General features: G+C 41.0%; 1 protein-coding gene across 7 annotated transcripts in view; it reads right to left on the reverse strand.

The window, feature by feature from the left end:
- Nucleotides 1-23,600, reverse strand: part of CDC14A (cell division cycle 14A) — a 187,506-nt gene that overhangs the window by 65,055 nt on the left and 98,851 nt on the right. For all 7 annotated transcript variants that reach the window (XM_078451616.2, XM_078451613.2, XM_078451617.2 and 4 more), the window contains exons 8-10: nucleotides 21,930-22,017; nucleotides 14,212-14,442; nucleotides 4,948-5,086 (exon numbers count right to left, since the gene is read on the reverse strand). In XM_078451616.2, coding sequence (XP_078307742.1) covers nucleotides 4,948-5,086; nucleotides 14,212-14,442; nucleotides 21,930-22,017 — 458 coding nt within the window. The remainder of the gene's footprint in view (nucleotides 1-4,947; nucleotides 5,087-14,211; nucleotides 14,443-21,929; nucleotides 22,018-23,600) is intronic.

Consider the following 23,600-nt stretch of genomic DNA (forward strand, 5'->3'; position numbering starts at 1 on the left):
TTTTTGATAAATTCTCCTGGGTCAAGTAGGTATCCATTCAGGAAGAAAAAAAGGCCCTGGGTTCCTATCTCACAATATATTCTTAAAAAATTTTTTTAATGTCTATTTTATTTTTGATAGAGGGAGAGCACAAGCAGAGGAGGGGCAGAGAGAGAGGGAGACACAATCTGAAGCACACTCCAGGCTCTGAGCTGTCAGCACAGAGCCTGACGCAGGGCTCGAACCCACGAACCGTGATCATGACCTGAGCTGAAGTCTGATGCTTAACTGACTGAGCCACCCATGCGCCCCTCATAATATATACATATTTTTTAAAGTAATTCTTGCTCAATTATCAATCTAAATATGGTGGGGGAAATTAGTAGATCTTGTGGAATAAAACATAAAAGAATATGGTATGTTTTGGGTTGACAAAAATGTCTTCAGTAGAATATAAAAAGCATTACCTACAAAGGAAAAGATTAATGAAACTGGACTGCTTCAAAATTAAGAAATTTATTCAAAAGACAATATGGGAACAATGAAAAAGCAACCTCAAAAGTAGAAGAATATATCTGCATTCCACAGAATGAACAGTGTGCATGTAACCAGAATACTGAGACTCCTGCAAATCGACAAGAAAAAGACAGTCTGATAGAAAGATAGGTAAGAGATAAGAAAATATATTTCATAAAAGAGAATACACTAATGGCCAATAAATACATGAAAAGTTCAACCACATTAGTTATCAGAGAACAGCAAATTAAAACTACAAAGCAAACTGTCACTGCAAGCAGAATATAATGACTTCAGTTAAAAGACTGACAATATCAGGGCTCCTGGGTGGCTCAGTCGGTTAAGTGTCCAACTCTTGGTTTCAGGTCAGGTCGTGATCTCATAGTTTTGTGGGTTCTAGCACCGCACTGGGCTCTGTGCTGGTGGTACGGAGCCTGCTAGGGATTCTCTCTCTCCCTCTCTCTGTCCCTCCCCCACTCGTGCTGTCTCTGTCTCTCTCAAAAATAAATAAACTTTAAAAAAATTTACAAAACAAACTGACAATATCAAGTACGTATGTGAAGAAAGTGGAATCCCACTCACTGTTGATGGGAATATAACCTGGCATATTTACTCTAGAAAAGTCTTTAGAGATACCTGCTATATAACTGAATGTTCCACTCATAGGTATACATCCAAAGACAGATGCACCAAAGATATGTAATAGCCCCAATTTTTTTTCTGTTGTTGATTTTATTTATTTATTTATTTATTTATTTATTTATTTATTTGGATGTTTTAACTTTTTTTTTATATTAAACACAATTTTTTGTCAAATTGGTTTCCATACAACACCTAATGCTCATCTCAACAGGTGCCCTCCTCAATGCCCATCACCCACCTTCCCCTCTCCCCCAACCTCCATCAACCCTCAGTTTGTTCTCAGTATTTAAGATTCCCTTATGGTTTGCCTCCCTCTCTCTCTGTAACCTTTTTTTCCCCCTTCCCCTCCCCCGTGGTTTTCTGTTAAGTTTCTCAGGATCCATATATGAGTGAAAACATATGGTATCTGTCTTTCTCTGTAATAGCCCCAAATTGGACACAACTTAAATATCCATCAAAAGAAGAGCTAATATGTTACACATTCAAGCAATGGAATTTTATCCGGCAATGAAAATGAATACACTCTTATTAAACATAACAATAAAATAATGCTGATTGAAAGAAGCCAGACACACATACTATCTGATTCCATTTGTATAAGGTTAAAATCAGGCAAAACTCATCTATGATGTTAGAAGTAAGGGTAATGGTCACACAGGCAGAACTGGTTGGTGAATGGAAGGGGCACAAGGGAGGCTTTTGGGTGCTGGTAAATGTTCTATAGCCCAATCTGGAAAGTGGTTTCATGGGTATGCCCACTTTGTGAAAATTTACTGAGCCAACCTCTCAAACCACCCACTCCCAGCTCATTATATTCTACCCACACTAGCCTTCTTTCTGGGCTTCAGAAACGGTGTGCTTGTTGCCATACTAGGACCTTCGCGTGCCCACTGCCAAGGACACACATCAGGCTGACAGCACCCGCTCCTTCTCACCCTCAGGGTTCTGGCTTTCCTTCAAGAAGCCTTCCTTGACCACCAATCCAAAGGGCTTTCCCGTCCCCTGCAATCACCCCCTCCCCTACCACTCATCTCCACTGTCACATCACCGTCAGAAATCATCTCATATAGGGGCACCTGGGTGGCTCAGTCGGTTAAGCATCCAAATCTTGATTCTGGCTCAGGTCATGACCTCATGGTTTGTGAGTTCAAGCCACACACTGGGTCTCTGTGCTGACAGCACAGAGCCTGCCTGGGATTCTGTCTCCCTCTCTCTCTCTCTGCCTCTCCCCTGCTTGCTTTCTCAAAATAAATAAACTTAAAAAAAAAAAAAGAAAAGAAAGAAAGAAACCATCTCCTATATGCACTTACACATTTGTTTATTGTCCTCTCCTTCCCCTAGAGATATTACACCCAGGGAGTACTCCTGTCTGTCATGTTCAATGCTGCAACCCCAGGCCCAAGAGCACTGCCCGACAGAGAGCTCACACCTAACAAATACCTGTTGGATGAGTGTCACAAATGTACTAAGCAATGTCTTCCACTCTGCGGTACATCAAGACCCAGGCTTGGAAAGGAAAAATATGAGAGGAGAAGAGGAGAACAAAAGAAGTGTACACAGTCAAGTAAAGCACAATGCTACGTCTGGGGCCACTCAGAACTATAAAGATCGGACGCCTACCTTGATGGAGGTGATCTAGTAAAGCCTGGGAAAGCCCGGGAGTGATGTGGGCATTTTCCCAAGCTAGCACTATCAGAAATATTGCAAAATATGGAAGGTCTAGTGCTTTAAAGAAAGAATCTGCCTTCAGGAAGGTTCTGGCCTAAGCTTTAATGACTTATTTTAAGACTGATTTTGGGGTGCCTGGGTGGCTCAGTCGGTTGAGCGTCCGACTTCAGCTCAGGTCATGATCTCACGGACCGTGAGTTCGAGCCCCGCGTCGGGCTCTGGGCTGACAGGTCAGAGCCTGGAGCCTGCTTCCGGTTCTGTGTCTCCCTCTCTCTCTGCCCCTCCCCCGTTCATGCTCTGTCTCTCTCTGCCTCAAAAATAAATAAACGTTAAAAAAAAAAAAGACTGATTTTAACTGAATGACTTTAATTAATGACTGATTTTAGTGCTTCAGTTATACAAGGAAATCATTCCTGCACCTCGATTCTTACAGAAAAAATACTTAGAAAACTATAATACGGACTCACACCTAAGGAATTATCCTGAGTTTTCTAGCTTAAGTATCTGTAAGTGAAAAAAAAAAATACCTTTCTTTGATCTAGAGTGTCTGTGCCTCATAACCTCATTTCTTCTGTTATTATTTTGAGATGTGGCAGAGAGAGGAGGCATAGCAGGGAGGTAGGAGGGAGGAGTGTGCAGGCATGCGGTGGGAGGATTGTGGTATCTGACATCTCAGGAAAATTAGGTGCAGTTCTCAGCTACATCTCTTCACCTTGTGAGCTGCACCCGGCAGCAAGGTGACCATTTGGTAGGTACCCAGTAAATGAACATTCTTCCAAACAAGGATTTTAAGAGATTGATTGAATGTCTTTAAAGAACCAGGCTTATGGGTGTCTTGGTTTCTGTCTCCTAATGCTAAGGCCATGTACATATTTAACTTCAGCAAGCAATTATTACAACAAGCATCTGGTAGATACACAGCACCAAGCTCTATGCTACAGACACACATAATGCAAAACAGAGGAGACTACTGAGACTCTGGTAAAGAATACACTTCTAAAATAACAGAATTACTTTAGTTGTATCTCATAGGCCAACCCTAGGGAACCTGTCTTCTTAAACATCCTAATCTTGGCTATCTTTTTTTTTCTTTTGATTTCTTTCTACTTCTGTATCATCCTTTGAAGCAAAGGTAGAAATTCACAATTCCAGCACTATTTTCTTATTCCCTGTGGGACTGGCAACTAAAGTAACTCCTCAGTAGGATTCCTCAAGTCCTTTTAACCATTTCAGATGCTTATGGCTTACTTAGAGCATCTTTCTGGGAAATCCATGACCATTCATTTCTCACCAACTTAAAACAATTTAAATGGAAAAAATTTTAATTATATAGAAAAGAATGTTATTCAAAGCACAGCCATCACAGCATAAAAAGAAAAAAAAATAAAATTTCTGTATGAGATATAACTGATAACATTTTAGAGCTGGACCTAAATCAGCTAGTGTTAATTTCATCTCCTCATTTTATTAATGGATAAATCTGTGATAATTCCAAAAATTTTAAGGGGAAACCAGAAAGGGTTGTTTTCTTATGAGTTAAATCTCTCCACCTTATAGGCTAGGGTTTGACAAATAGTTAATGAGTATGTGATTGAATGAATGAATGAATGACTTTATAAGCATTCTTGCAAATAACAGTAGTAAAGCTATTTAGCAGCATGGCCAGGACTAACAACCAGTTCTCTTTTTTCTTCCTTGGTAACTTCTCAGTTGCAGCTACTTTATTCATTTAGTTAGTTGTCAGGAAAGCAGCAATGTCACCAAAATCACTGACTGACCTTAGTTGTGTTTTTTTTTCATTCTGCTTTTAGACATGCAAACAAAAGAAAAGAATGAAAAGTGTCAAGTGGGATGACATAAGAAAATTGCACTGTAGCCAGATCACACATAAAAAATGACAGAAAAAAGGTAGGCAGAGATGGCTCTGTGATTTTCCTCTCTCACCTGATCTAAGAGATAAAAAAGGTACAAAGTTAGAATGCATTAGCTGTCAAACCAACAATATTCCATTAGAGGCACAGACTTCTCTCACAACACAGCCATTTTATAACCATGGGCTTGACATAGTCCACAACCAGGAGAACAAGAGGTAGAAATGATCAGAAAAAGGATGGGATACAGGAAGGAGGACCATATACTTACTCTTCCAGGAAGTGCTGCTGTGGTCCTATAATAGAGCCTGGCCGACATATTCTGATCCAAGCAATTATTTCCGCGTGTGTAAACCTGTAGTGTTTCATGACATAACAGGCTATCAACGTCCCTGTTCTCCCAAGACCAGCTGCAAGAAAAGGAAACAGACCAAGAAATACAAAATAGTATAGCATATGAACCCACAAAAACACTGAAATCAAACCGTGCCCAAAACTGCAATGGTTTCCAGTATACTAGTGTTTTAAAGCCAGACGATAATGTAATGCTTTGTATGTGATGTGGGATTAAAAGATGATTCTAACTCCGGCAATCAAAAAGAATGAAATCTTGCCATTTGCAACTACATGGATGGAACTGGAGGGTATTATGCTAAGTGAAATTAGTCAGAGAAAGACAAAAATCATATGACTTCACTCATATGAGGACTTTAAGAGACAAAACAGATGAACATAAGGGAAGGGAAACAAAAATAATATAAAAAACAGGGAGGGGGACAAAACAGAAGAGACTCATAAATATGGAGAACAAACAGAGGGTTATGGAGGGGATGTGGGGGGGGGGGGGATGGGCTAAATGGGTAAGGGGTGCTAAGGAATCTACTCCTGAAATCATTGTTGCACTATATGCTAACTAATTTGGATGTAAATTTAAAAAAGTAAAAAATAAAATTAAAAAAATAAAAATATAAATAAATTTTTAAAAAGATTCTAACTCAAGAAGTCTTCTAAAAATAGATCATATAATTAAAGGAAGCATATATAAGAAAATAGAAAAATCAGAGCAGGGGTCTGGAAAAACTATCAAGTTCAACCCCCGAGGGCCTTTGGGAATGACTGTCATTGTGAATATTGTTAGGCCAATGCTGGTTCGATGATAAGCACTTGCAAAATATCATCTGTCAGGTGTCTCCACCCTCCCCATCCTTGGCCCCAACCCAGGCTGAGGTGAATCTACAGTTAACAGTTTGTGTGACCCCCTGAGTTACCAGTGTAACTGATTATATTATCACACCCAATTTCTTAACCTATTTAAATGGTTAAGTTGGTTTTTAAATTTATTTTTTTAATTTTTGAGAGAGAGAGAGAGAGAGCAAGCGGTGGAGAAGCAGAGAGTGGAAGACTGAGTATCTGAAGTGGGCTCCATGCTGCCAGCACAAAGACCGACGTGGGGCTCAAACTCACTAACTGTGAGATCATGATGTGAGCCGAAGTCAGACACTTAACCGACTGAGCCACCCAGGCACCCAGGTTTTTTTTATAACTTAATTTAGAATAAGGAATCATAGAAACAAGTTGGAAGACACCATAGATGTCATCAAGCCCCATCAACTACCTAACCCACAAATGGTTAGGTCAATACTACCTCTATCAGATGATCATCCTAACCTCCATTTCACTCCTTCAGAGACCAGGATTTCATGATTTCCTCAGCCAGTAGGTACTGATGGAGCATCTACTATTTCCAGGTAGGAGCTAGGGACACGGTGACAAATAAAAGAGACACGGACCCTGCCCTTGGGAGAGCACACAGTCCACTGAGAAAGAACAAAGAAGCAAAAAGAAGTGCTCGAATTTCATTTCCCCAGGCTCCTGCATTTTCTAACAACTTTTGTGTTGGCTTATTTTCTTTATGTTGAATCCAATCTCTGTTACATAAGATTAAGTAACACAGGTAGAAATGAATTTCCATGAAATACTGGTTATTATCGTGAACTCTGATTTCTTTAGAGTGTTTTTAACCATTGCTGTATTTTTTCCTCTCTCCAAAGAAATAAAGGTGATAGGACTTTATTTACATTTTAGCCAATCTTTTTAAAAAAATACACATTGACTCCCTCCTTTTGCAAAAATATTCAAAAACTTTATCAAGCTAGAGACAGGTTCTCAAAAACAGTAGTGGTTATTCATATACCAGAACAAATGTGGCCCAAAGATATCAACCAATTCACTCATATTAGTATAACAAATGAGTATGGAATTTAGGACTAAAATCCACACACACCCCCACCATGGCCCAGATTCTCATCCCAGAATTCTTTCCACTCAGCTCACATTCTGTCACTCGTTTTACAGGTACTGACTGAGACCAAATGTGTATGAGGCACTGTGAAAGATCTGGAAACAGAAATACGAAGACAAGTAGAATGCTTGCCCCTCACAAACTATATAGGGCTGAACCAATAATGCTTACTTACAAGCATTTTCTAAATCTTTCTACATCTGGTTTCTCAGAGTTAGATTCAGTACTGTAAATTTTTATTTAAGTATCACCCATGAGCAAGGCAGTATGCAGTTATTTTTCCACAACTTAAAATCTGTATCATATGCATTTTTTCCTATAGAAAAATAGTGGCTTTGTCTTTGTTTTTAAACATTAAATTCAGCCAGTCAAGTGTTTATTCAAGATGCCCCGGACAGGGTTTTCGGCTCACAAGATACAGGTATAAGCAAGTATAGGATATAATTTTTTACCACGGTGAGTATCAGAGTGGCCATAGAATAGTAAGCGAGAAACAATACCAAAGAAATGAAGTTTGACCTGGAACTGGACTCTCAGAGGAAAGGAGAAGGGACCGCGTGAGCCACTGGCGTCTTCAAAGAATGTGTCATTGCCAACAAGGACTTTAGCAGACACTAAAGAATAGGAAGGTCACAGAATATTTTCAGCAAAGGGTGCGGTGTACGAAAGCCTGGCTGGTCTGGAGAATTGTAAGCGTGTGTCGAGTGCAGAATGAGGTTGGATGGATGAGAAAGGCCAGAATAAAGAGCATCCCTGAGTCAAGAGGAGGGTTCCAGGCTTAGGTGAGGAGGTTCCAAAGACATGAAGGACTGCCGAGCTACTGTTAGGAGACCCCAAAGCCAGGTCCATGGTGCTCTGGGCACTGATTAAGTCACAGCACCTGCATATATGCGTTATTACTCCTCAGATATGTGGAGATGATGCTTTGATGAATGAAATTCAACTTGTTTAAAAAGAATTACAGAATTCGTGATATCAACAGCTAATCAACATCAACTGCTATCATGCAAAAATCTGTATTTTTTCCTTTAACTAATGGAAAGGGCAAAATAAAGCTGCCATGTATTTGAGGGGGCAAGAAAGTGACATGATAAAAGCAGATGGATCTGGTGGCAGCACACGGGCCATGCTGGAAGGGCCAGAGAGCAGCTGGGGGGATGGGGCAGGAGGCTGAGGGGAGTTGATGGGGGCACGGATAGGGCAGCGTGGACGTGGATGGAAGGTGGTGGAAAAAGGAAGTACTGAATGAGAAAGACATTTGGACTAGGTCACAGGGAAAGTCAAAGATGACTGATATTTCTGGCCTGGAAAACTGGTACAAGGTCAATTTCATCCATGAAAAGTCTGTCAGCACAGAGCCTGCTTTGGATCCTCTGTCCCCCTCCCTTCCTTCCCCTCTCCCACTTGCACTCTCCCCAAAATAAATGTTAAAAAAAGAAAAGGAAATGGGAAAGTTGAAGGCTTTGTTTCTAATTTTTTTTTTACATTTATTTATTTTTGGGAAGCAGAGAAGTGAGCAGGGGGAGGATCAGAGAGAGAGGGAGACACAGAATCCGAAGCAGGCTCCAGGCTCTGAGCTGTCAGCACAGAGCCCGATGGGGGCTCAAATTCATGAATGCAAGATCATGACCGGAGCCGAAGTAGGGCTTAACCAACTGAGCCACCCAGGCACTCCAGACGGCTTTTTTTTTTAAATGTTTAAGAATCTTTTCCCCAGAAGGAAGGGTCCTTTTGTCAGGTTTCCCTAGTCAAAAAGTAGAGAATATTTTCTCTAATCTCTCCAGTACTTCGAAATACACTATGTCTCAGCAGATCTAAGACACCATCAAGTCGTCTAAGGGTGTAATATGCACCCTTGTTTAAGTTCTACTAAGTAAGAAACAATTACTATAACATGCTACCAGTGTTCAGATCCATCCTAGTTCCATAAATGTGAAAGTGCGAAAAAGCTGTCTTAAATCAGTGTTTCTTTCATTAGTGTCTCCTCCAGGAGCCTCTTTAAGACATTTTTTCCTGATTGTCCCCCATGATGAAATTTTACTGCCACAGTATACTGCGTATCTCTTTATGTATTGTGTGTACATCTGTGCTTCATACAGAAAAAGAATGATAGGGGTATAGCTCAGTGGTAGAGCATTGACTGCAGAAAAAGAATGTTCCCCCCCACAAAACAATTCTCCCCCTTGGGGGCAATAATGCCAGGTTGAAAATACACGGCAAAACTGCAAATAAGGGTTGCCTGGCTGGCTCAGTCGATGGAGCATGCAACACTTGAACTCACGGTTGTGAGTTTGAGCCCCACCTTGGGGGTAGAGATTACTTAAAAATGCAAATGAGGGGCGCCTGGGTGGCGCAGTCGGTTAAGCGTCCGACTTCAGCCAGGTCACGATCTCACGGTCCGTGAGTTCGAGCCCCGCGTCAGGCTCTGAGCCCCGCGTCAGGCGCTGGGCTGATGGCTAGGAGCCTGGAGCCTGTTTCCGATTCTGTGTCTCCCTCTCTCTCTCTGCCCCTCCCCCGTTCATGCTCTGTCTCTCTCTGTCCCAAAAATAAATAAAAAAAAAACGTTTGAAAAAAAAAATTAAAAAAAAAAAAAATGCAAATGAAATTATAATCAAGCTCATGATTATAGATGCTTGACATTCCCTTCCCTTCAAGCCTTCCTTTTTAAATATTATATTTACACTGTTCTGTTAGATGAAGGGTGTGTGTGTCTGTGTGTGTGTGTGTAGCCTGTTTTCATCTGAAGTACCTTTTGCCCCAGACCAAACGTCAATATGCTTTAGAAAAGAGCAAAGTTTAATTATGGTCTCAGTGGGGCTCTCCCTTTAATGTTGGCGTTAAGAATAATTCGCCTTTCTGTTTCTGTCCAGAGCAGATACTCGCTGCCTCTGCAGAGTTGTTAACTCTCGACATCCAATGAGACTATAGGTGATCATGGGGAAACACAGTGCGGCGGCCTGGCATAGGAACCTTGGCGGGAAGCTCGGTAGGAAGCTGCATAGGACCCAGGGCGCAATGACCTTCCAGAGCCCCTCCTTGGAGTCACTGATGCCGGTGTCCGTCTGGAGAGGAGGTGTCCTTTCCGGAGGCAATGCTACCTCTGACCGCTCCCCTCCCGTGCAAGGGTCTCATTCTCTCAGTCAGGCTCCTAGTCACACACACTCACAACCAAAAAAGGTGATGCAGAAAATTTTCAAATTTCTCTGAAACTAAAGTTGCTTCCCCGTTTTAAAAAGAGTCTATAATTTAGGTCTATAAAAAGAATGTACTTAGCACTCAATAGTTAGGAGCTCTTACCACAATTCAACAGAATAGGAACATTTCACTAAGTTTCTATAAAAACTTTAACAAATTTCTTAGAGCATTCATAATTAAAGGGCTCCCTGACACAGCAAGACAAGACGTTGAAAAGTATTCTATTTATACCCAGTTAAATGCTGATTCCCTTACAGTGGCAGGCACTTTCTGAAATCCTATAGAATATCAACAATCACATATCAGAACATCACAGTGTTCCCATTTTTTAAATTATTGTTTGTGCTAGAAATTTTCAGAAATTCATAGTCATCCCTTTTAACAACCAGAAGGTAAACTATAGATACTCAATCATCGTTAAGATTTCACACATTCCCAGCAAATTAATTTCTAGTTTGATTCTATATACAGCACTTTATGTTGAGGCAGGACATATTCATTCTCTCTCCAGCAGCTATGAAAGTTCATGTGACATAGGATAAGATCCTCTCTCCCTCCTCCTTGTACTTCAATTAAAATGCTCAGTGCTGCTTCAATTCCCAGAAAATTAAACTGACTTAATTAGGGCAGATGTCAAAATAATTAACAGGCCGATAGTAGATAAGTATGCTATTAAAAGCAATACAGCTGTAATTAAACTGAAGGTGTAATCTTTATAAAAGAATCCTACATGTGTGTACAAGTGGAAACAAATGAAATAACATTATCCAAAAGATGTCACCACATGTAAATGTGACCTTCCCATACAAGAACTCAGCTCGATGCTAACAGTTCTGATTTTAAATAAAAGTATAAAAACCTCTCCAGTATAAAATACACAGACACACTGTATTTTTTTTAATGTTAACATTCACACATCTAGGATATAATACAGACAATATCTGTAATAAGAATGCTGAACACAAGAAGTTTCATTTTTATAATTTCAGTTAGGTGACAAATGCTATCAAGAGAGATGCTGATACCCAAAAAAATGAAAACACTAATTCAAAAAGATATATGCACCCCTATTTATTGCAGCATTATTTGCAATAGCCAAGATATGGAAGCAACGTAAGTGTCCATTGATAGGTGAATGGATAAACAAGATGTGATTGATACACACACACATGCACGCGTGCACACACACACCCACACACACACACTCTCACACACACTGGAATATTACTCAGCCATAAAAAAAGAATGAGCTTTTTTGCCATTTGCAACAATATGGAGGGACCTAGAGGGTATTATGCTAAGTGAAATAAGTCAGACAGAAAGACAACATACAATTTCACTTAGATGTGGAATCTAGAAAACAAAAACAAACAACAAAAGTAGAAATAGACCCATAAATACAGAGAACAAACTGGTAGTTGCCAGTGTGGATGGAGGTAAGGGACAGCCAAAATGGGTGAAGGGGAGTGGGAGGCACAGGCCTCTAGTTAAGGAATGAATTAAGTCACAGGGATGAAAGGACAGCATAGGGAATACAGTCAATGGTATCATAACAGTGCTGTGTGGTGACAGATGGTGGCTACACTTGTGGTGAGCACAGCATTTAGACTCGTCCAATCACTAGGCTATACACCTGAAACTAATGTAACACTGTGAATCAACTATACTTCAATTAAAAAAAAAAGATACTGAGTTTTAATGAAGCAACTATACTTCAATTAAAAAAAAAAAAGATACTGAGTTTTAATGAAGCAACTATACTTCAATTAAAAAAAAAGATACTGAGTTTTAATGAAGCAACTACTGAGTTTTAATGAAGCAACTATACTTCAATTAAAAAAAAAGATACTGAGTTTTAATGAAGCAACTATACTTCAATTAAAAAAAAGATACTGAGTTTTAATGACAGCTTTGCATTTCTTCTCCCATGAATTTGTCAATCTAAGCATGACACACAGATCAGCTCTATGAGTTGGTAATCATAAAATTAACTGACTAGGAAATAAGGCCAAATTAATCTGAGGAAAAATACTGATTTTTATGACACAAAAATACACTTTAAAAAAGGGCATAGGAGTATCTCCTAAATGTTGGTAGCTGCTGTAAGCCCATCAGCTCTGGAGTTCCACTGATACTTGAAATGCAAGAAACTCAGGCTTCTTCTTGTGCCTGGGCGATCTTTACCAACATGAGCTGGAAAGGCAAAGTTGGAGGGCCCACGGCCCACACCCAGGGCAAACCAGCTCTCCACCACTGCGACCTGATCACAACTGAAAGCAGTCTGCAGGGAGCCAACGTGACACCCTCCTAACGGAGCCCCCCACACCATCCCAGAGACAGGACGTCCTGCCGGTCAGGGCCCCCCATCCTAAGAAACGGCTAGAGGCTGGGTGGAGGCTCTGTTGACGTGGATGAAGCCTGACACAGGGAACCCTCATGCAAACCGGGGCCACGTGCAGCTCATTTTCATCTCTCTGGGTCCCCGGCGAAACGCAGCTCCCCGTCGCCGCTCACATGTCAGCCAAGTACCTCCACCTACTCGAATCTTAAACATAGAAACAAAGGCCTACAAAATGGTATTTCAATTTCTGTCAGCACCGGAGCCATGCTTGTCTGAATAAGTCAGTTAGAGCAGCACTAGGTACTTGAAAAGAACAGTACAATCAATCCCCAACACCTACTAGACAATTAGCATAAAACTCCACAGAAACCAGTTATCAGACTTAAAATCGTGACAGCAGCGCCACCCAGTGGCACTAGGAAATGCTGCATGTAAGGAACTAGACTCCATCCCAGGGTGGCCAGAGAGGTCTCCGGTCGCTCAAATCAAAGACCCCAGTAAAACACCTCACACCATGCTGGAAAATTTAAATGGAATTTGAGGGGCACCTGGGTTGCTCAGTCGGTTAAGCGTCTGACTTGGGCTCAGGTCATGATTTCACAGTTTGTGGGTTCAAGTCCCACGTCAGGCTCTGTGCTGACAGCTCAGAGCTTAGAGCCTGCTTGGGATTCTGTGTCTGTCTCTCTCTGCCCCTCCCCTACTCACCATCTCTCTCTCTCTCTCTCTCTCTCTCTCAAAAATAAACATTAAAAAAATTGTTAATAAATAAATAAAATGGAAATTGATCCTCCTCAGAGTCTAACAACCAGGCTTAGAGAAAATGTTATTTCATGTTTTCTGAGTAGCCAACACAAGGGCACCAGATAAGATGCAGAATGTATGTTCTGTAACATATTTGAAACATACTAAAAAAAAAAGGATTCAATATTTATCAAAAATTCAAATTTAACTGGGCATCCTGTATTTTTATTTGCTGACTCTGGAAACCTCAGGGCTCCTATAATCTGAAGGACTCCTGCCCCAAAGTACCCACCCCTAGAGAGCAGAGATTCATTTATATAATCAAGTCTTTCAGTTCACTCAAAGAGGCAGGAACACATCTGCAGCAAGTAAGAGCTGGCTTACCCCAGGATGGTGCCATCCACTAGCAATGGGCAGGGAAGACACTCTGGTCCATTAGGCAAAAGACTAGCTAGAGAAGGGGGAAGTAGAGGGCAAAGTGGGGGTCCAGACGGCTGGGTCATAAAATGGGAGCATGAAATGTCAGATGGGTGGAGGACGGTAGAAAGGAGAGAGGCAGTTCTGGAAGAAAGAGGAAAAAAAAAGCTAACAAATAAATAAATAGATAAATAAATAAACAAACTAACTAACAACTCTTGCCTCTTGACAACTGTACTTATCTAAGCTGTTCCTGCCAGTGCATAGACCGTGCTACTGTGATTTCCCTCATGGGGCCTGGTGTCAGTGAGCAGGGCTTGGTAAGGGAAGGCCAGAAAAAGTGCCTCCACCGATTATCCACATCCAGGCAAACCTTTCCTTAGGAAGGAATTATTAAAATGGGTTTGTGTTCCAGTTTTCTCAAACAAAATAAACTCGTGTTCTTTTTCCTAAGACTCTAACTGGTTTTGTTTCGCACGATTTGCTGTTTTTGCCTCATCCCCTTGCAGAACCACAGTGACCACCAAGGCCTCACGCACCTTTGCAGTGAACCGCAATCGCCCCATCCGTGTTCTCGCAGATGTTCAGGAACCTTCGCACGATGTTGTCACTGGGCGTGCTGCCATCTATGAAGAAGAGGTCATAGTGCTCGAAGCCGGCGTCTGTGAAGCGCTTTGCCTCATAAATCTTTTTGTTCAGCCTCACGACTGCAGTCACGTTATGCTTTTTAAAATAAGGAAAGTAGGCTTCAGGGGCGTGCAGAGGATAGCCTGAAGAGAAAACGGAGCTGTAAGCACAAGGCAGGCGTTCCACCTTACACACCCAGAAGCACAAAAGCCCTTCACAATAAAGTTCGTGAATCTCAACAGAGCCTAGGAAGAAAGTGCATTTCCCAAGAGGTCGAAGCACATTCCTAAGGCAGCAGCAGTCTGAATAACTGGAGAAAAAAAAACACCGCAGGAGAGGAAAAACCTTTTCTGAGTATTGGAAATAGCTTATGAAAAGTCAAACCTCCACCCATAGGATTCAAATCCTGGCAGCATACGTCTCCCAAACTGAAACAAGGAGCTTCTGGATGCCCTGGAATGTGCTCAGTAGGCCTGGAAAGATTCTTTGTGCTGTTTCTTCCACTTGACAAATACTTTTCAATTACAGTTAAACCCCTTTCGCCAGGGGATTAGTTTCCATCCATAGTGCAATCCGTGCCACAAAAGAGATTAATAATTATTAAGCACCTACCATGTGTAAGTAACCATCGCATATGACTTCTTTAAATTCTCAAAACAGCCTGTTATGGTAAGAATAGTTCATCCCATTTAAGAGACTGAGAAACGAAAACAGTTTAATAATTTTTTGTAGACATTTTCTCTTTTGAAGGGTGGGGGTACAGGTAGTGAGCCTCTAAACCCCCTTTTGTTTCGAATGGGTCCAGCATCGTGTGAGTATTCCCAGGAGCTACAGACCTAGACTTGGCCAATCAACAGAGGTGACCCCTGGTGGCTTTGGCCACTGCAGCCCTTGCCCCCAGCCCCAGCTACTAACAGGGGACTCATTTCTCAGCACCCTGATTACCGCATCTGGAACTTCTTCAGGGTTCACGGACTCACAGCATACCAGGTGAGACAATCTACTCAGAACACATTCAGGGTGGTGAGCCCCACACAAATGGGCAGCAGCAGCCTGCACAGTGAACCAGCAATGGCTGCCCTATGACCTTGGCTACATTTCTTGTTGCCTCAGACTCTGCCTGTGCTGGTCATTTCCTATATTCTCTCAGCTGCGAGCCAACCCTCCCATGCTGGGGCTGGGGTCTGCGGATGGCATTTGCAGCTAGCTTCCTTTCAGTTCAAAAAACAGGAGGCATGAAGCACAACCAGAGTGACTGGAGGCCAGAGGAAGGAGAAGGGACTTCCCTGTGGGGGCCAGCAAGGCTTCGGCAGCAGAACACAGGAGCGGCCAGAGCTCCCAGCACCAGGCTGCAGCCCAGCCCCTACGTATCTGCTCCTCAGCCCCCAAATGCAAACACCAGCTGGGCAGCATTCTCTTCCCAGCTCCTGATACCAGCCTGGCTGCCCTCCCAAGACCCTGGCTGCCAGTGACCTCACTTTCTCCCTTTTTAAAGGCAGTAGCTGTTTCCTCCATAACATTCTGGTTTCCTCAGTGTGGTCCTTTTCCTGTTTAGCCTTCTCTGTAACGAATCCCTTGAATGAAACTTACTCCGTTTGAAATGGTGTGGTTTCCATTTCCCTGCCTGGACCCTGCTGAGACGTGATCTCCCTTGGATCCTGTTCATTTTCTAGGCCTCACTCTCCAGCCTTCCCTTGGAGGCTGTGAGATCCCCAGCGTAATCCCACGCAATGCCTTTTTGGTTTAATTTACCAGAGATGGGTTCTGTTGCCTGTAACCAAGCCCTAACTGGTCTACCTGGCCAAGGTCACACAGTGGATGGCGGCAGAACTGGAAGGCAGGTCGAACTAATCCACAGCCCAGATACGTCATGTTTACAGGCCATGCTGCTTCCAAGCAAACAGGTAATACAGGGCTTATTTTCCATCTTCGGTGTAGAAGCAGTAACTTACACACACACACATTTAGAGAAAACGGGTGCTTTTCTACTTGGAAAAAACAAATCTGTTTTCCTACCAGGCTCAACTTATTTTCCAGCAACAGATTCACAGCCTAAAGGAGAAAAGAACTGTGGTCGGTAGAAGGAAACAAGAACTTTCCTACCATGTAAGAACGGGAAGAAGAGGACTCACAAACCTATGGGAAGCCTTCCCTTGGTGTGGTAGGCTGATGAGCACTTCTGACCCTGGGTTCCTAGCATACCTGGTACCTCCGTGATGGCACCTGTTACCTGATGTGCTATGGCTGGTTTAGCGTCAATCCCCTCCCCTCCTCTGCCAAGACTGGAAGAATATTTCTTTTCACCTATTAATTTCCATCAGGAGTAAATGGCATTATAGGTAATATACTTAAATCAACTATTAAGAGAAACTATGTGTCCATTTGGATAAAAAAAAAAAAAAAAACACTGGACAGTTATCCAAATATGGCGATAGGATACAGAAATAATAATGATAATGGTAATAATCGTAACTAACATTTACTAAGCACTTACTCTGTGCCAGGCACTAAACTTAAGTGCTTCAGATAGGTCATCTCATTAAACCTTGCAATTAGCCAATTACTGCTGCCTAGAAAAGTGAACGGGCTCACACACACAGCTGGTAAGAGGCAGAGGCGGTATCTGAACCCTGGCAGTCAGAATCCAGGGCCTGTGCTGGGGCTGATTTCAAGTAAGATCCAACCTGATTCTATCTGTTAGGTCTCCAAATAAAGGAATATTACATGAACATTAGAGGCTGCACTTCCTAGAGCTGGTGAGCATGTTTCTTTAAAATCCCTCAAACTCTTTCAAGTGAGCCGTAACCAATGACAATGACAATATCCTACAACCTCTGAATAACTGTGGGTATTATCACTGCATTTGGGACTGATTTTAGCAACGTGCAGAACGGAGCATTCATCAGCCCCGTCCTCTATTTGGCCGCTAGATGGCGCCCTGGCATCAATAAAGCACAGGCAGAGCCCAAGAGCAGAGTGAAATCTGAATTTCAGAGCAGAGAGATTTAAAATTCATCTCTTCCCAGCCCCTCATTTAAAGCTGAGAAACTGAAGAACAGCAAAGGACTAGTCCACACAGGCATTATTAAGAGTAAAAACCTCAAAATGGGCAGGCAAATGTAGGACGCGATAAAATATGTTTATTAGGCTAATTAATGAGAAAAATGTAATCAGAATATCTGCTATCTAATAAGCACCTATTATGTGCCTGACGCTGTGCCAGACACTTCATATAATATCTCTAATCTTCACTACATGCCTGCATTGTGCATCCTATTCCCCCTCGTCCCCCCTCCCCCCATTTGGTATACAAGGAAACTGAAGCTCGGAGAAGTTGACGGGGTCTGGGAAGTTCACACAGCCAGTAAGGGGCAGTCAGGCTCCATGGCCCAGCTGTGCATACCTGCTTCTGTCATGAAAGAATCAGGCAGAATCGGCTTCAAATTGTTGCAATTCCCTCTCAAGCTTTCTCTGTTCTTTTTCTTTCTTTTTGTTTTAAATAGAGATAAGAAGGACATTGCCATCGGAGAGTTTGGGGGATTTTTTGGAAAACTGGAAATCCAAAATACGTTTATTTCTACCACTATATTATTCACGCAGCATCTCAAATTTAAGCAAAAAAAGGTAGAGCTCAACAACAACAACAAAGGTAAGGGCCCTTCTCTCCCTCACCATCAAAATAATGTGAACCAAGACAACTGTAAAAATTGTATTTGCTCTCTGTGGACACAACACACACTTGAGACTCTTACAATGCATTCTGCCCAGATCCCAAGATTTTAGGGCTTCTTTTGTTACATCCTAACAATGGCTATTTGAGTGTTCATTTCTTTAAAATCTACCTTCTCTACTAACCCCTAAATGACTTTCAGCCTCCTCAGGAAACACAGAGTTTCTCAATTAAAAAAAAAAAAAAAAGCACCCAGATTACACTGTAATTGGATCAAGTTTATTAATCCTATCACACAATTATTTTCTTAAGCTCAAAAAACATTTACAAAGTAGTTAAAGCCCTTTTACAAAAACTACAATGAAGCTTCTAATGAATATCAGATCTTAAAATGGGGAGTCCAGCAGAGTATCAATATTTACCAACGACAGCCTTAAGTGAGAATGCTCTAGGCATCATAAAAACCAACAAATACTAGGTGAGCAGCCCTTTCAGAACTTTTTTTCTCAATGTAAGAGGGTACAATATATGCAGGGGGGGGGGGGGGGGAAGATGTAGATAGAGCAATATTTTAAAGGGCTTATTTCTAGATTATATAATTACAAGTGACTTTCCTTTATATTGCTTAAATTTTCTATAGTAAACATGTACTTCTGTAATAAGATGAAAAAGAACATAGAATTTGGAATCAAAGAGACCTGTGTTTGAATCCATGCACTGCCACTTTCTGGCTGTGTAAACCTGGGCAAGTCAGGTAACTCCTCTGAGCCTCTATCTTCTCTTCCATAAAATAACTACCACCTCCCCCAGAGGGTGGTTCTGATTATTTCGAAGATATGTGCACAAAAGGCTTAGCACCATTCCTGGCATATAAGCAAATGGTAGCTACAATTATTTCCCAGTATTACAATATGCAACCAAAAAGAATTTTTAAAGATTTTTGACAATTAAGGAAGTACAGTCTTCCCTTTATAAAATAAATAAGACACAGGGATGTAATAGACAACGTAGGAAATATAGTCAATAATATTGTAACAACTTTGCATTATGACAGATGGTAACCAGACTTAACGTGGTAACCATGTCCTAATGTATAGAAATATCAAATCACTATGTTACACACCTAAAACTAATACAATATTATAGGTCAACTGTTATTCAGTTTAAAAAAGTTGTTACATAAAATATTCATAGCCTTTTATCTGCTGATTCTACTACTTAAGAATTTAGAGAAGAAATAAGAACTACAAAGAAAATGCATGAATGTGTTTGCCAACCATGACAGTTTTAAAAAGAGAAAAACTGTAAACAACGTAGATTTCATTGAAAAAGTAATTAATTAACAGCATTATGGCACATTGCTGAATAATATACAATGCAGTCATGGAAAAGTATAATGAAAATCTACATTTACTACCATGGAAAGAAGTCTGTAATATGTGAAGTGAAAAAAGCTGATATGAGACAGGAATCATGATGCTATACTTATAAAGAAAGAAAGGTTTACTTTTATAAGTGTGTGTGCGTATTCCACTGGAAGAGGGGGAAGTGTGTGCAAGCAAATACAGAGAAGCAGATGGAAAGAAAATTAAAACCCCTATTATCCCACCACCAACTATTAACCCTTGAAAACTTGGGTAGAATTACAGGTCATTTTTATGCTTTTTTTTAATTCACCTGCATTTTATTTTTTTCATATATTTTTTCATATGTATTACCTCTCAAAATTTTTTAAATGATTCTTTCCATTACACCTCTCATCTTCTCTTTAAGAAAATGTCACAAGGGGCGCCTGGGTGGCTCAGTCTGTTGAGCATCTGACTTTGGCTCAGGTCATGATCTCTTTCATGAGTTTCAGCCCCACATCAGGTTCTGTGCTGACAGTGCAATGCCTGGAGCCTGCTTCGGATTCTGTCTCCCTCTCTCTCTGCCCCTCCCCTGCTCTCACTCTGTCTCTCTCTCTCTCAAAAATAAATAAACATTAAAAAAAAAATTTTTTAAAGAAAAAGAAAATGTCACAAAACATGTGAATCTTAAATAGCAAAACTCTTTCAACTTTGTCAAATGAACACCCGCTGACAGAGCCACTACTGAAACCATGCACCTACCAAGATGTTCTGGGTCTGAGTCAGATTGTTTTGCACAGGAGGCCAAAGGTAAGTGTAATCAATCCTGTCTTGAAAGACCAACCACCAGAAGGCAGTTTCCCTGGGCACATAACATGTTAGTCCTAACAACCCTCATGACAGAGGGTTAGTTAGTCAATGTCTGGAGCAAAGTTCATTAGCAAATTCATGAATGAGAAGATGTAATTCTGGCTTCAGTACAGAGGCCTCCTATTTGAGAGCTTAAGTCTCTAGACCCGCCTTCCCCATCACAGGGAAAGCATGATTCAAGGAGAGTTCCCTGGAAGGTGTGTCATGGGCGTGAACTGAGGAGCACATGTGTGGGAGTGCAAACAAATTAGCAAATCTAAATGCATGAATAACAACGTACAATGAAACTAGAGTTTAGAATTAATACTTGGGATGACGTGGGATTCCTGAGTGGCTCAGTCGGCTAAGTGTCCAACTTTGGCTCAGGTCATGATCTCAGGGCTAGTGAGTTTGAGCCCCTCGTGGGCTCTGTGCTGACAGTTCGGAGCCTGGAGCCTGTTCAAATTCTATGTCTCCCTCTCTCAAAAATAAATAAACATTAAAAATTTTTTTTAAAATACTTATGATGATGATAATGCAGAAAGAATAAATCTCAATCAGGGGTTTTTGGATTATGTTCCTTCAAAACACTGATGTTCCACTGAGAACAAACTGAGGGTTGATAGGGGGTGGGAGGGAGGGGAGGATGGGTGATGGGTATTGAGGAGGGCACCTTTTGGGATGAGCACTGGGTGTTGTATGGAAACCAATTTGACAATAAACTTCATATATTGAAGAAAAATAAAAAAAACACTGATGTTCCAGAGCTGTGAGCAGATAAGGAGCTATTGTGTTCATAAGTGAAATTTTTAAATTTTATGTACTCCTCCCATAAATTATCCTTAAATCTTTGGTGCCTATCAATACTTGTCTTCTAGGAAGGTAACAGATGAAATTAAGTAGAAAATAAACATTAAAGGGAAAACTCATGTAGCTGATCATATGTCATTCAAGAGGCTTATTTTTTTGTTTTGCTTTTTTTTTTTGGCGTCCTGAGTATGTATGCCGCTGGCTATACCTATACTGCAAATGAGTAACTTAATGACTGTCAGCTAGAAAAGTATTCTTGTCATCATAATGGAACTAAATAAATAGATCAACATTTATTTGATGTAATAAATAATAAAAAAATAAATAGATCAACAATAAATAGATCACTAAATAAATAGTGGCAACATTTAGAAGCCAAGCTCTGGGATGGAGTACTAGTTCCCCCATTACTCTGGACAAAACCCTACTCATAAGCCTCCGTTTCTTCCTCTGCAAAATGGAGATAAATGTACCTATACCTCATACAGGGTTGAGTGTGCATTAAGTGAGATAATGCTGTGACTGGCTAGTAACTAGTGCACAGCAAGCACTCAATAAATGACACCTGTTGACACCACCATCGTCATTACTGTGCCACATGATGTTCCCCAGAGCATACCTTGACATAGCACCCCACCACCAAATCTCAGAACAACGGACAAAGTGCAACAATCTGCTGATTGGTTTGACCAGTTTGCTTCTCAGATTCTTCTTTCATAACTGGGTCAGGCAAAGTGAGCATCCTATTTATGGCAATCTAAAAATTTTCTAGTTTTTAAACAGTGATTATTTACCACCTACTAAACTATAATACTTAACACACTAATTACTACTGTTCGATTTTTGACTAATAGATATTCTTTGGAGAATATTATCAAAAGAAAGGATTATCTGAAGAAATTAAAGAAGATGAACTGAAATAAATGTTTGGATGGTAAAGTAAAGAAAAACCTACCATTTTCAATTTTGCTTTTTGGATGTGGTCCACTAAATGCTAAAAATTTTCCTGGAACAATCCAGTTGAAGTCACCATTTTCAACTCGCTGGCAGAATTTTGTGAGAAAAGAGAAGAAAAATATTTTATAATTCTTATACAACTTAGGAAACCCTTACAAACAAAACTGGTTTTTACTCTGTTAGTACTATTGGACGTACATGAAGACAAAGTAATATAGCTTAAAATAAAAACATGCATCTGATTCTCAAAATTATATTTCAATACACTTCAGAAAAAGTTTTCTGTAGACTGTATGAAAAGTTAGGAAAACTTTATTTAAAGTGGGGGTACTTTGCTTAAAATAATTTTGTGTCCTGGCTACTCTGCAATGACATGAGATGAAAACAAATATTACTTGTCCCTGCAATAAATAAAAGGGCAAGAAGATAAAGGACAGAAAATATAAGCACTTTCTATGAACACGGTAAACATATTTTAAAGAATGAAAAAAAAATTATAAATATCAGGGTCATAGTGAACACACTTCCTTTTTTTTTTTTTTTTTTTTTTTTTTCTGTTTTTATAGGTGGCTACTGTTGTCAGGGCTGATTTTTAGACTGGGAAACAGAAGGAGACAAGAGTGAGAACAGAGGATCATTAAACCCTCAAGGTATACCACAAACTCAAGTCAGCCAAGGTCTATGGCAGGAGTGGCAAACCCAAACAGCGACACGGGTCTGACAAGAGACATAAATAAAGGCAGGTGCGGGGCGCCTGGGTGGCTCAGTCGGTTAAGCGGCCGAATTCGGCTCAGGTCATGACCTCGCGGTCTGTGAGTTCGAGCCCCGCATCGGGCTCTGGGCTGACAGCTCAGAGCCTGGAGCCTGTTTCAGATTCTGTGTCTCCCTCTCTCTGACCCTCCCCCGTTCATGCTCTGTCTCTCTCTGTCTCAAAAATAAATAAACGTTAAAAAAAAATTAAAAAAAAAAAAAAAAAGGCAGGTGCTCCTCAGCTCTGGCTAATTTAGTCACCTTGCAGGAAAGGCTAACTGAATGTGGCTGATTTTCTGAATTCATTTTCAGGTGAAATCTCTCTGTATGTAATATTGACTATTTTAAGTTTTTAAATATTATGAAACTAAATAAAACACACCTGCGGGTCGACTTTGATCATCAGTTGTCAACCTCTGGTCTACACTCTCTAAAATATCCTCAGAAAAGACCTGAAGACCAGCATCCTCCCACTGCTCCATTATCTCCTCCACTGTCTTACCTTCCCAACATGCCTCTAAACCCATGGAACACTGGGGCAGGGCTGAGGGTACCCAACATTTTGCAGGGAATTAGGACATATCTGTGCAATGCATCATAAAATACATGTGTCGCTTCTCTCCACATAAGCATTCTTTAGCCCACCTGCAAACCGCCCCCCCCCCCACCCACCCACCCACCAGGCCCACCTTCTCCTCCCCATCTCCACCCTCAGGGCTCTCTAGCACTGCACAGATACCTCCCCAGGCTGGGAAGGAAGGCAGTTCTCTTTACTGGGCCAAGAGTATCCATTAAAAAAGCTCTCTCCTCCACCACTACATGGCAAAGACCTCAATGGTAAGAATATTTATCAAATACAGTCTACACTCTACCACAGGAGCTCTTAAGTATTTGTTAAATTAATTGGGAGTAATGCTAT

The sequence above is a fragment of the Panthera onca genome, chromosome C1 (genome assembly GCF_046562875.1).
Source record: "Panthera onca isolate mPanOnc1 chromosome C1, mPanOnc1 haplotype 2, whole genome shotgun sequence".
NCBI classification, from domain to species: Eukaryota; Metazoa; Chordata; class Mammalia; order Carnivora; family Felidae; genus Panthera; species Panthera onca.